This window comes from Girardinichthys multiradiatus, chromosome 12 (genome assembly GCF_021462225.1).
Source record: "Girardinichthys multiradiatus isolate DD_20200921_A chromosome 12, DD_fGirMul_XY1, whole genome shotgun sequence".
Taxonomy (NCBI): domain Eukaryota; kingdom Metazoa; phylum Chordata; class Actinopteri; order Cyprinodontiformes; family Goodeidae; genus Girardinichthys; species Girardinichthys multiradiatus.
In genome coordinates, this window is record NC_061805.1 from 6346177 (window position 1) to 6359973 (window position 13797).

At 40.9% G+C, this 13797-nt stretch overlaps 1 protein-coding gene across 1 annotated transcript; it reads left to right on the top strand.

Annotated features, from left to right (window-relative positions):
• The first annotated feature begins 1794 nt into the window (after positions 1-1794).
• rnf10 (ring finger protein 10) lies at positions 1795-13464 on the top strand. The gene is made up of 17 exons (XM_047381825.1): positions 1795-2357; positions 3876-4060; positions 4194-4399; positions 4477-4567; positions 4692-4876; positions 5021-5157; positions 5628-5782; positions 6208-6333; positions 6436-6676; positions 6985-7118; positions 7265-7382; positions 7478-7579; positions 7663-7797; positions 7910-7995; positions 8090-8147; positions 10124-10288; positions 12436-13464. Exons 1-17 carry the CDS (start codon positions 2195-2197, stop codon positions 12507-12509), a joined length of 2361 nt encoding a protein of 786 aa, XP_047237781.1. The 5' UTR covers positions 1795-2194; the 3' UTR covers positions 12510-13464.
• Positions 13465-13797: the final 333 nt, after the last annotated feature.

The following is a 13797-nucleotide window of genomic DNA, read 5'->3' on the forward strand; positions in this document are numbered from 1 at the left end:
TAAAAAGAATTTATACAGGATTAATTAGATCAAATATTGATTATGGAAGTATAATTTATGGATCAGCAGCCAACACTCATCTTATAAAATTAGACAATATACAACATCAAGCTTTAAGAATTTGTACAGGACCAATCAGAACCAGTCCAATAGCAGCACTCAGGTAGAGATGGGAGAGATGCCATTAGATCTATGAAGGAAACAGTTAGCAATAAATTATTGGATAAACTTACAAAGCAATAATCCAGATCATCCCACACGTGATATTTTAAAACCATGCTGGGAAAAAGAAAAAAAACAAGTTAAGAGTTTTGGTTGGATTATCAATAGTATAGCAGAAGAATTTCAAATATGTCATAAAGAAATAAGTTCAACGTTGCCTTTGCCACTGGTACCACTGTGGCTATTACCAGAGGCAGTGGTGGATATGGCATTGATGGAAAAGAAAAAGGATACGAAATGTAGATTAGATTCAAGTATAATACAGAAATATATAAACAATTACTATCAATATGTCCAGATTTACACAGATGCATCAAAAACAGATGAAAAAATAGGAGTAGCATTTGTAATACCAGAATTTAAAATAAAAGTAGGAAAAAGAATTACAAATGGATTATCAGTATATTCAGGAAAATTATTAGCCATATTGTTAGCAGTGCAGTGGGTGGAAGATATAAAACCATTAAAAACAATAATTTGGTCAGACTCAAGTTCAGCATTATTAAGTTTAAAATATAATCAATCAGATGGTAGGCCAGACATTTTGTTGGAAATAAAACTTACTTTATTCAGAATAAAAAGAATGAGATTAATATGAATGTTTTTATGGGTACCAGCACATGTAGGAGTTGGAGGGAATGAGATGGCGGACAGGATAGCAAAGAAGGCAACACAAAACAACATTAGCTTTATAATTAATATTAGTAGGTCAGAGGTGAGAAATATAATTAAACAGAGAATCAGGAAAGAGTGGCAAAAAATATGGGATGAAAGAAGGGAAGACGTAGCAGACATATTCAAATCATAGTTAGATTAAAACTAAATTAATAAATAGAATTTGATTGTTGTAATAGTAATAAAACCATGAAGAACCACACTCCATACCAGTGGCGGTCGGTGGCGGTAATGCACACCACAAAATTATTTGCCAACCGCCAAAAAATAATATCAGAAGAAGAAGATGGAGAACCCTGAGCATCCTCTTCATCAGACTGTTGTACAACAACAGTGTCTTCAGTCAGATGTTTCTTCAGATCTGCTGCAAGACAGACCACTACAGGAGATCCTTCCTGCCCACAGCCATCAGCATCTACAACGGCTCTTTGAAAAAACCTGCATCATATGAGCTACAACAACATTAAATATTCCTTTGGGTTAATAAAGTATTTTTGAATTGAAATTACAAAACTATTTCAATTACAGCTATTTTATAGGAATATTGAGGGTCACTACTGTGTTAGTGACAACTGTGACTTTGTTAAAAAATTATTTGTTAATTATTTGGGATTTCCCCCACTGAGTACATGTACTCAAATTAAAGGGTGGAGTTTTCTAAATTTTCAGTCTAAGTCTCTTTATCTTTACCAGACGTACCAGTATTTGTGGAGGCAGCGTTGTATTTCATCATAGTAGCTTCTATGCGGGGTTTATGGAGTTTCTAAATCTAACATAATTGTAATTATTACATTTCCAGAAAATCTGTATATTTTTGTTTAAATTGTGCAGAGTTCTACTACATTTCCCAGAGTCTCTAGCTTAGTTGTTTTCTGACCAGACTGGCTGCGTTACAAGAAACATCCGGGTCTCTCAGGTTCCTATCTGGCGACCCGTCGCCATTAGTGTGCGCTCTTCATTACGGAACGCGTTTTTAGGCTAAAATTCCCACATTGGGTCGTTTTCCAGTTTCTGGAAAACATTTAGCGCCTTGTTAGGGGCATATTGTTTTCCGTAACGAGCAAAAATCACTCATTTAAAGGGGGTTTTGGCCCCGTTTGGCGAGCTTTAGTCCTCTCCTCTGCCAGGCTTTACGACTTGAGACGCCATAACCGTGTCTCTGTATTTTTCTCTGGTTTGTTTTATCGTCAAGATGTCGCCGTGATGGGGTCTCCGCGTTTGACAGAAATGAATCTGGGCCTTTGCCGCCTGACCCGCACTCACTGCAACCCGTTTTTGTCCTCCGTTTCCCCGTTTAATGCTAGAGAGCTCGACGGTTGTCTGCCAAAAGCTCGGCCTCAACAGCGCTCACTGCACGGAGACAAACATGGAGAAAAACCCCAGCAGCAGCACCAGCACCAAGGTTCCGCCCCGTTCCAGCTCCACAGGGCCGCCACCTGGAGATTCTAAACCCAAAACAGGTACAAGTTCTCCCAATAATTCCTACTTGGGGTTGTTGAGCTGTGGGATATTTGCAGCTAACAAACCCAACTCCCTGTGTGGTGTTCGGGCCTGGCAGCAGCGCTGCACAGCTTGTTTATCAGGAGCGACTGACGTCGCTGTCAAAACATTTGAGCCAGTAACAGTCAGAGCTGCAGCTGCCACACTGGGTTTCACATGTTATACTATATACCCTGGTTTTGGATCTGCGTTTACAATTAACCTAAAGCAGAGCAAATGTTAACACTGTTTCTTTAAGTAATTATTTATGTCAAATCATATCTCCACAACATTCACCAACATTTTCATATATCACATGTTTTCCTAATATCCTGCAGTCCTAACAAATTTGGATTAGTTTTGTACATTTTTCAATTTAAACATGCTTATTGGGCAGATTGCTACACCTGGTATTAGCTGGTTGATTAGTTGGGTTATCTGCTCCTGTAGATCCTGCAGTCTGTCTCTTAACGGATGTGCTGTTAAACAGCCGGAAGGTGTTTAAAATGTTACCCTAATAAGAATGTTTGGTGGTTCAACTTTACTTTTCATGCCACCTGCAACCAGTTCTTGACTACTAACTGTTTAAGAGTAATCCATTGTCTAATGTGAACTCATTAACTGGATCCATAGTGGTGAACCATCTTCTTCCAGGCAGAAATGTGGCTGGGTGGAAAAAGCTTCAATGATCTAAGATCACTCAAATGTTTGAAATCTGTTTTAAAAAATAATGCTAGAATTTAGACAAGTTTTTAGCCATGAACTCTGCAATTCTCTTGTCAACCATCAATGTGTTGTTTTCATCAGATTAATGATTGACAGAGATTATGTGGATGTACACTACATTTCTCACTTAATAGGTTTCTTTATTTTCCTGAATATTTAGATTTAGATTGTAGATTCTCACCAAAGGAAACAAAACTATGAATGAACACACGTGGATTTATATAGTAAACAGAAAGTGTGAAATAAAATTTTTATATTTTCGATTCTTCCAAATAGCCACCCTTTGCTCTGATGACTGCTTTGGTCTATTAGCATTCTCTCCATAAGCTTCATGAGGTGGTCATTTGAAATGGTTTTTCATAGAGTCTTGAAAAAACTTCCCAGACGTTCATTGAGAGACGGCCAGAAGTTCATATTTCAGTCATCACAGCAGAGTGGCTGCTACATAATTCCATATGTGTTCATTCACTCTGCACAATGTAAATAGTCATAAACATAAAGAAAACCATTAAATGAGAAAGTGTGTCTAAAACGTTTGACTGGTAGTGTAGTTTTTGAGTATTTTTCTTTCATCTTTGAGGACATAAAAATCTTCTCATACAATGATGTCATCATTATTGGGGGCTTAAATTGTGAAAAGGGAGCTTGAGGCAGCCTGTTTGTACATTAGTCACCAAAGAGTCCAAACCATTTAGTCTTTTAAATGTACTGAAGTTCTAAAAAATAATTATGTACATTTCCCCATCTAACGTATTTTATTATTTCTGTTTCAGAAGGTAAAAATAATGGGGGCTCTAAGCGCTACAACCGTAAGCGTGAGCCCTCCTTTCCTAAAGCTGAAAGTTTATCTGGCCCTTGTCGCACCAATTCACAGAAAAGCAAGAATTTCGACAAGAGACCACCTCAGAGAGGTGGAGGACGACAGTATGGAGTCACGGGTGGAGGACGACGGGAAGAGGTTCGTATTGTCAATGCGTATCATCATCCTCTTTGCTTTGTAAAAACAACTGATTCTTTGAGATAAATTTTCTCAGTGTTGGTTAATGAACAATACACATGTATTCATCTGTGATCGCCCTGTGCATCTGCAGGTAGCAGAAACCCGCCGGGCCGAGTTTAGCCCGGCTCAGTTTGCTGGTCCCAAAAAAATTAGCCTGAATCACCTGCTGAATTTCACATTCGAACCTCGTGGAGGTAACGATGGCATCGGAGACAGCGGCCACTCCTACTGGGGCCGCAGAAACAAGTGGGGCCACAAGAACAAGCCCTTCAACAAGGAGCTTTTTCTCCAGGCCAAGTAAGCAGGTCCTGAGGTAGTCGGGGATTTGAACTACAGAAATAACATGTTAAATTCATGATGGATTTGTAATTTAGCTGCCAGTTTGTGGTGACTGATAACCAGGACTACAAGGCTCACTTCACTGATCCAGACACTCTGGTCAACTGGGACTGTGTGCAGCAAGTGGTGAGTGTGGATCCATCAAAGTGAAAGCTTAAGCTTCTCTTTGCACCAAACGTATTGCCGTCATTTTCTTAATGTCCAAAACAAATTCAGTGCATAATGACAAATCTCTTCTGTGCAACGACAGCGCATCTATAGCCATGAGATGCCGTCTTGCCCGATCTGCCTCTATCCTCCTGTGGTGGCTCGCATCACACGGTGTGGACACATCTTCTGCTGGCCGTGCATGCTCCACTACCTGTCTCTCAGTGACAAGAGCTGGTCCAAGTGTCCAATCTGCTATGAGGCCGTGCACACAGCTGACTTGAAGAGGTAAATGAGGACAGGAAATGGTTTGTGTGAGGGGCTAATGGAAAAACCTGCAGAAGGGATGCAGTGAATATTTGTTTGCAAAAATTGATCAGTTAGTTTCATGGTGTGTTCAGACAGTGTCAGCCATATTTGCCTTTGTTGCAGTGTGGTTGCTATGGAAACCAAGCAGTACGTGGTTGGGGATGTAATCACCATGCGTCTGATGCGGAGAGAAAAGGGGGCTCTGGTGGCTATGCCAAGCTCCCGGTGGGTGAAGGTGGAGGAGCCTGTTCGCTTTGGAGGTAATAAACTCATACTGGATAAGTTTAGAACAGGAAATATTCCATGAATTGAAATAAATAGTAAAACAATTTGTATTTCCACACTTTATATACGTTCAGTTTTCCTTTCATCCATCCAGCCTTTCATCTAGACCTCCATTCATCCATTTATGTTTTCTTCCTTTTCACTTCTTCTATCCATCCAACCATTGTGTCATTGCGCAGGTTTCATGTTTTTTAACCTGACAACAGTAGAAATATCCGCCTGATAATGAACTCTTTTTGTTGTTTGGAATAAATGTTAAATGATAACATGAAAAATGTGGAAACCTGACGTTTGGAAAAAACAAGTTTTTAAATTTTCTTCCTAGTGTATTCCAGAATGAAAGTAACCTTTATATAGTAGCTAACTTTGTAGCAATACATGTGATTATTGAGTAGTTTGGAAATTTTTTATTTATTTATTGCTGATGGTAACTTTTTTTTTCTAGATGCTTCTTTGAGTCCATACTCTAAGCTGCTGCTGACCTCCTCAGCGCAGGTCCTTAGCTTGGTCACAGAGGAGATGGGAATCCTGCAGGCTCAGCTAAGTCTAGAAGAGGAATCTGAGGGCTGCTTCATCCAGAGCGCCCTCTGTCTTTTACAGGTAGAACTGTTCTCCTGCCTGTAGCACCAAAGATTTAGGAAAATTAGTCATTAATCAAACAAACTGATAACACATTTAAAGATGTCCTTAAGAGGCGCGGCGCTGATGGTGTTGGGGTGAAGCGCGCGACCATATACGGAGGCTACAGTCCTCGAAGCGGTCGTCCCAGGTTCGAATCCCGGACCCGGCGAGATTTGCCGAATGTCTCCCCCTTTCTCTACCCCTCTTTCCTGTCTGCCTACTGTTAAAAATTAAAAATAAAGGCCACTACTGCCGAAAAAATATTAAAAAAAAAAGATGTCCTTAAGATCTAGAAAGGAGCAGGGATAAAGAGCTATTGCAAAAGTGCTTAAATTTTAAATATTAGGATTGCTTTAAAAATCATAAACCATACAAGCACATAACCATCTGTCTTAATGTTATAGGAACAAGAGGAAACACTGCTGAAGCAGCAAGTGGTGAACGCAGACAACCCTGACCTGTCTTCACTGACTCTGAAAGATCCTCCTTCCCCTGTGGAGGAGGTGGTGATTAATACCATCAGTGCCAAGGTAACACCATCTTGTGGTGGATCAGATTATTTTGCTGTATTTTATTTTTCTGTAGTTCCTCATTAAGATACAGTATGACTCCATCACTCACTTCTCTTGTAGCCTGTGCTGCAGTACTCCTCAGCTTTTGATGATGAGGTGGCGGAGCCCACCAAAGACACGGATGCCGAGCTTCCAGGCACTCCCGATCCCATCCTGGAGAGTGTGCTGGAGGAGTCCCCTGAGGCTATTTCGGACCCCCCCCCAGAGTCCCAACTTGAGGAAGACACCCCACCCAACCAGGCGGACTCTGCCCGTCCCTCTGCTACTGTGGTGCATGGACCTTACTACTATTTCTACCAAGGTGTGACTTTCTCTTTTCCTACCTGCTCGGACCAACAGTATGCATGTAGGGAAATGATCATCTTTGTTATTGCGCCAGTTGTCTGTGGTCCTCAGAATGGAAATGAATAAAATTATTTGATATCTGTAACATCTTTTTATCTTTGTTGTTCTGCATAATCAAAAACGTTTTGAGTTGTTTGTTGGAAAATTAGTGTCTTGGACTCTGATTATTTAAAATTCCAGGATGTTAAATTGATTGTATGCTTCAGATTAGGGTTTTATCTGATTCCATCGTTTTTTCTGTCCCTTCTCTTATTTGTCTGCCAGCTGACGACTGCCAGCAGATGTTCCTGCATCCTGTGAATGTGCGCTGTCTTTTGCGTGAATATGGCAGCTTGGAGGCCTGTCCTGACTCCATCACTGCCGCAGTGGTGGAGATAGTAGGACACACAGTCACTGAGGTCAGCGAACATTAAGAAATACCGGTGGCAAATAAGATTCATTTCAAGCTTGTGGGTTTGTGTAGATTTAGCTTAAGCTAAAATATATTTTTATTTTATTTTTAGTTAAAGCTAATCATTAAAATCCTTTCATTGGTTTATTTTAGGAGATCCGTCGTCGGCATCGCTACCTGGCTCACCTGCCGCTCACATGTGAATTCAGCATCTGTGAGCTGGCCCTGCAGCCGCCGATCCTGTCCAAAGAAACTCTGGACACATTCGCAGGTTTGAACACTTTAGACACAGCTTTCATCCTGAGCTTTTAAGATTCTTCTTTTCAGAAATTTTTTTAATGCTTTAATTATGCATCAAACTTTCAGATGACTTGGAGAAAAGAAAGCGTCTGAGGCAGAAGAAAGCGAGGGATGAAAAACGTAGGGAGAAGCGGATTGAAATTGAGGAGAACAAGAAGCAGGGTAAATGTAAGTAAAGAGTCTTCAAACTCCTATAACATGTACAGACTGTGCTATTACTATTTAATGTTCGGTTCTTTTTGTCCTGCCAGATCCTGAGGTACATATTGGACTGGAGAACCTTCATCATTTCCCAGCATTTGGCTCTCCTCACTACAGCAGCCCACCAATCCAACCTGACTTTACTTTAGCCCCTCCATCCCCCATCAGCAGCAGCCCTTCTTCTGGTAGGATCAGCTCTTCCATCAGTTTTTACTGTTTAAAGCTGACGTTTATTCCTTGTCTGAACATTAGAAAATGCTGATTCCTTCTGATGTTTTTTCCCCTCCTTTGTTTTAGATGGGATGAGATTCCCAAGTCTGAGTGTGTCCGGGCCTACTGTGGGAAGCGTGGAGGATGATGCCCACTGCATGTCCTTTGCACAGGTGTGTGTGTGGGGGGAACATTTTTGAATGGCTAATGAGAAAAGAAGTAATTAACTACAAATGTAAATTCTGTTTGAAACTGTTTTCTGTTCAGATGCTAAAAGATGGGAAAGCCAGAGCTGATGCTGGGCCCAGGATTACTCCAAAGAAAGGTAATTCAAACCTGAAATGTTCTGCTGATTGCAAAAAGTTTTAATGCTAGATTGTTCCTTTCAAAAGTAATCCTAGCCCTTGAACATTTCCACATTTTGTCACATTACTGCTATGAATTTCAGTCAATTGTTATGTGTAAGACCAACTCTGGGTCTCGAGAGCTATGGTACTACAACTTTGTGATGCAACCCTGGTCGAACACACCTGAATCAAATGAACAACTCATTACCAGGCCTCTCCAGAACTTGATGAACTCAGCCATTATGCTTTGGGTGTGTTGGAGCAGGGATCCAATAAAACCTGCAGGACTGGCGCTAGAGACCCCTGTGGTAGATCAATACAAAGTACCACATTATATAGAAGTGGAAGCAAATAATTCAGGGTTTTTAAACATATTTAGAAATAAAATTACGTATGGCCGTCTCTCAGTATCTCTCAATATTTGTCCTTAAGTGCTTAGTGCTGCCCTCTTTGGGTTGAACAGTTGTTACTGCAGGGGAATTTTCCTATTGGTTCAAACAGTAAGACTTGGTACTGTCTACATCACAGCCCTGGTCCATCTCACTCAGACGTGCGGCCCTGTAGTGAGTTGGAACTGCAAGCATTGATTATAGCGTTTTATGATTTATGCCTTCGATCTACGGCTGGGTGATATGGCCTAAAATGAATATCATAATATATTGAGCAGTTCACCTTGGTAACGATAAATGAACGTTAACACCAACCTAACCGCTACCAGCCGGACCTGCCACCACAAACCCCCCCAACTCCCCGAGCTGAACCTTGTCGCCGCAGTCTTTTGTTCAACATCTTCCTTGCTGAACCCACTTTCTTTGGGAATGAGATAATATAAATCTACAAGAAAATTTAAAGTTTCTAAAAGGTTGTTACTGCTTTGAACGTTAGTTCATGTTAGCAATGTTGCTACTAGCATCAATTTACCACTGAGAAACTGGACCCGTTCTAACCTTTCCTGCCTCGGCAGCGCCGGTTTGGGGCATCACTGCGCCAGCGGCTCAAACTGATAAGGCTCAGGCCCGCTGGGCTTCATAAAACCTCCCTCAAACTCCATTGACGAGTATGGTGAAAAATCCTCCACCTTAAAAGATCTATCCGTGGCAAAACTACCAGCGGGGCTCTGCTCAATCTCCATGTCAGATTAAGCTAGCTGCCACTTTCCCTCATCCTCCTGACCACACCCCTGCTTAACTCCCTCCTCTCATCCCCACACTTGACCACGCCCCTCAGGCACCGCCCATTTTAGTGGCATTCAAAATTTGTCTCTGGGTGGGGTTATGATTTTACATCTGGTTTAGTGAAAAACAGGACAGTAACATAAAGATAGCACCGTTAAGGCCTAGTTGTTCTGCAAAGAAAATTTGATTTGGGGTTTAGTTCCACTTTAAAAGGGCTCCAACTAAAAGAAATGCAGATCTAAGCCACACTTCTCACATTTTTATTTGGGGAAAAATGATGCACTGCTTTGTATTGGTCTATCACATAAAATCCCGTTAAAAATGCGTCCGTTTGTGTTTGGAAAATGCGAAACATTCCTGACATAGGAATGTTCACAGAAATGGAACATCCAGAGGTCTAGATTGTTTTTGGAATATCTTATTTAAAAAATGAAGGTGTTTAAAGAGCTTCATCAGCTTTAAATAATCATCAAACCAAAACCTCTTCTCCTTTAATTTCCTACAACAGAAAACAAAACTTGTTGATGATCTGATAATAACATGTTTACAAAGAAGAATTCCTGTCATTTGTGGGTTGCTGTGCACTTTTACTGCTAATAGGAGTTGGAACAAATGACCTTTTCATGAGTTGAGAAATATTGGTCAAACAATAAAAACAAAATGTCTAGAACTTTGTGAATTGTTTGTACATTTCTTTTAAACATGTACTTGTTCTACTGTAGAGGATTTTAGCCTGACTATATGGTTTCCTGGCCTGAGGATTGTTTTCTCACATGCAGACAAGCTGCTGGCCGCCCCAGCAGCAGACAGCGACGGTGAGAGCGATGGGTCGGATCGTGTTCCCATACCCAGCTTTCAGAATTCATTCAGTCAGGCTTTTGAGAAGGCTCTTCTGCAGCTAGACCATGGTGCTGCTTCCTCACAGCCACCTGTGGTAGAACCAGGTCAGGAACTGTACAAACGATAAATGAACTGATTTAAGCCTGGTTCACATGGCAGGATTGCAGGATGCAAATTGTTCGCTGATTTTCTAAACCTGAGAGACCCCACATATAGCGATACAAAATCACAGATACAGGTCCTTCTCAAAATATTAGCATATTGTGATAAAGTTCATTATTTTCCATAATGTCATGATGAAAATTTAACATTCATATATTTTAGATTCATTGCACACTAACTGAAATATTTCAGGTCTTTTATTGTCTTAATACGGATGATTTTGGCATACAGCTCATGAAAACCCAAAATTCCTATCTCACAAAATTAGCATATTTCATCCGACCAATAAAAGAAAAGTGTTTTTAATACAAAAAACGTCAACCATCAAATAATCATGTACAGTTATGCACTCAATACTTGGAATCCTTTGGCAGAAATTACTGCTTCAATGCGGCGTGGCATGGAGGCAATCAGCCTGTGGCACTGCTGAGGTCTTATGGAGGCCCAGGATGCTTCGATAGCGGCCTTTAGCTCATCCAGAGTGTTGGGTCTTGAGTCTCTCAACGTTCTCTTCACAATATCCCACAGATTCTCTATGGGGTTCAGGTCAGGAGAGTTGGCAGGCCAATTGAGCACAGTGATACCATGGTCAGTAAACCATTTACCAGTGGTTTTGGCACTGTGAGCAGGTGCCAGGTCGTGCTGAAAAATGAAATCTTCATCTCCATAAAGCTTTTCAGCAGATGGAAGCATGAAGTGCTCCAAAATCTCCTGATAGCTAGCTGCATTGACCCTGCCCTTGATAAAACACAGTGGACCAACACCAGCAGCTGACACGGCACCCCAGACCATCACTGACTGTGGGTACTTGACACTGGACTTCTGGCATTTTGGCATTTCCTTCTCCCCAGTCTTCCTCCAGACTCTGGCACCTTGATTTCCGAATGACATGCAGAATTTGCTTTCATCCGAAAAAAGTACTTTGGACCACTGAGCAACAGTCCAGTGCTTCTTCTCTGTAGCCCAGGTCTGGGGAATGCGGCACCTGTAGCCCATTTCCTGCACACGCCTGTGCACGGTGGCTCTGGATGTTTCTACTCCAGACTCAGTCCACTGCTTCCGCAGGTCCCCCAAGGTCTGGAATCGGCCCTTCTCCACAATCCTCCTCAGGGTCCGGTCACCTCTTCTCGTTGTGCAGCGTTTTCTGCCACACTTTGTCCTTCCCACAGACTTCCCACTGAGGTGCCTTGATACAGCACTCTGGGAACAGCCTATTTGTACAGAAAGTTATTTCTGTATCTTACCCTCTTGCTTGAGGGTGTCAATAGTGGCCTTCTGGACAGCAGTCAGGTCGGCAGTCTTACCCATGATTGGGGTTTTGAGTGATGAACCAGGCTGGGAGTTTTAAAGGCCTCATGAATCTTTTGCAGGTGTTTAGAGTTAACTCGTTGATTCAGATGATTAGGTTCATAGCTCGTTTAGAGACCCTTTTAATGATATGCTAATTTTGTGAGATAGGAATTTTGGGTTTTCATGAGCTGTATGCCAAAATCATCCGTATTAAGACAATAAAAGACCTGAAATATTTCAGTTAGTGTGCAATGAATCTAAAATATATGAATGTTAAATTTTCATCATGACATTATGAAAAATAATTAACTTTATCACAATATGCTAATATTTTGAGAAGGACCTGTATAACCGGTTTGGTCCTGCTGTGGTGTCCAACCACACAGCAGGCACACACAAGCAGATTTCACTCACAAACAGATATCTCACAAATCCTCTCGAGATCAAACGTCAGTTCAGAGTAATTCCCCTCCGCGTTTCTGTCACCTCGCTTTGATTGGCTGTACGTCACATTCAACAGGCTGCAAGTTATTAGTCCTCGGGGAACAACCCACACGGAAGGATATTGGGCCAAGACCATCTAACATGTTTAATTTCCCCGATTTGAAGTCGGAGCGGTCCTGATGTCTTTTTGAGCATGATTAGATGACACACCACACACGGCAGGAATATCTCATAAGATTATATTCAGAGCCATCCTGATGATCGTGGCATGTCAGAAAGCAGCATAAAAATCCTGCTGTGTGACCAGGCGTTAGCTGTTGGTTAACGTGCACTCACTCTTAATCTTGTGTTTCAGATGAAAAGGGAGGGAAGAAGAAGAAGAAAAAGCAGAAACTTCTCTTCAGTACATCCATGGTTCACACAAAGTAGACAGAACTGAAGTTCATATAATTGTTTTGTGTTTTCAGATCATCCCACTGCTTGTTTTATCCTCCCTCCACCCCCAGACATGCAGATCTATCTTGGAAATCTAAGCTATGAAAGTAGGTTTTACTGTATAGCCGAAGTTCATAGTACTTCAGACTTCTTTGATGAATGCTACTTAGTCTCTTCCCACTAGATTTAGATTTTGTTTTGGTTGTTTTACTGGATGTGTCCCACTCAAAGCCTTCTGGATAACCTGCAGTTCTGATGCTAAGTAAATGAATATAACAGGTGGCTGTCTCTAATATTGTTCAAGCTTCAGACTATTCAGAAGTTCCCTGTACATAGTTTACTCAGCTTCCAGAGTAACCCAGAGTGCAGCATCTAGGACATGTTGATGATATAGATAAGGTCATTTGAAGGTGTTTCATGCCAGAGTAGCAGTCAGCCAGCTGCAGGTATGTTGCACCTTTCCATTTTACACCTACACAGCATCATCCTGAAGATCTACCTTACCAATAAATACTTTTTTCAGTGTTTTATGACCACTTTGTTGGAAAAGGTGGGGCTATTAGCATTTTGCAGATTGCAAGACTCAAAGTTGTATTATCTAGCACTATCATGAGGACATTGTTTTTAATACAAGGAAAACAGTATTGTCAACTAAAGTTCTGATCACTCTACAAAAAATTTTGGCTTCCATTTCTCTTCATTCAGTTTCATTTTCTGATTGGAAATGTTTATTTCCTCTAACTTTATCATTATCCCCAGTTAAATGTTTGGTGCGGAAGATGTGTGGAGCTGGAGAATTTCTGGGATTGAACTCATGCTTATGAAACCTAAAGAGACAGTGAACTGGATATTTTTGACAGTTTTTCAATTCACCTATATTTTTGAGCAGGTTTATGGTGTAAACAGCATAACTGGTATGTTGTAACAAATAAAGATTTATGCACAATTATAACTGTGTACTGAAATGTATGAAATCCTATTGATGCAGTATTGTTTTGTTCCACATGAGGGCAGTACTGATACGCCTGCCATATGTAGCCGGTAAAGTTAATTGTCACAGCTGTAAAATAAATTAAGGTCTAAATTAGTTTTTATACTGGATCCTTTTGGACCACAAAAATTACTATAACATTTTATGACTGCAACGGAAGGATCGTTGATTCTTTCAAATTTCTGTGTTTTTTTTTTGTTTTGTTTTTTATTCCGTAAAGTTATTTATTTTCAATAGAAACCGGAAGTTGGAAACTAACCCATCATGCGACCTTCTGGATGATTGGAGCGT

What these genes read in the sequence shown, in the direction of transcription:
- rnf10 (XM_047381825.1), top strand. Translation starts at nt 2,195, where the DNA reads ATGCTAGAGAGCTCGACGGTTGTCTGCCAAAAGCTCGGCCTCAACAGC. An exon ending in GGGACTGTGTGCAGCAAGTG is followed by an intron (nt 4,568 to 4,691) that starts GTGAGTGTGGAT and finishes GTGCAACGACAG; the next exon opens with CGCATCTATAGCCATGAGAT. An exon ending in GCCACCTGTGGTAGAACCAG is followed by an intron (nt 10,289 to 12,435) that starts GTCAGGAACTGT and finishes CTTGTGTTTCAG; the next exon opens with ATGAAAAGGGAGGGAAGAAG.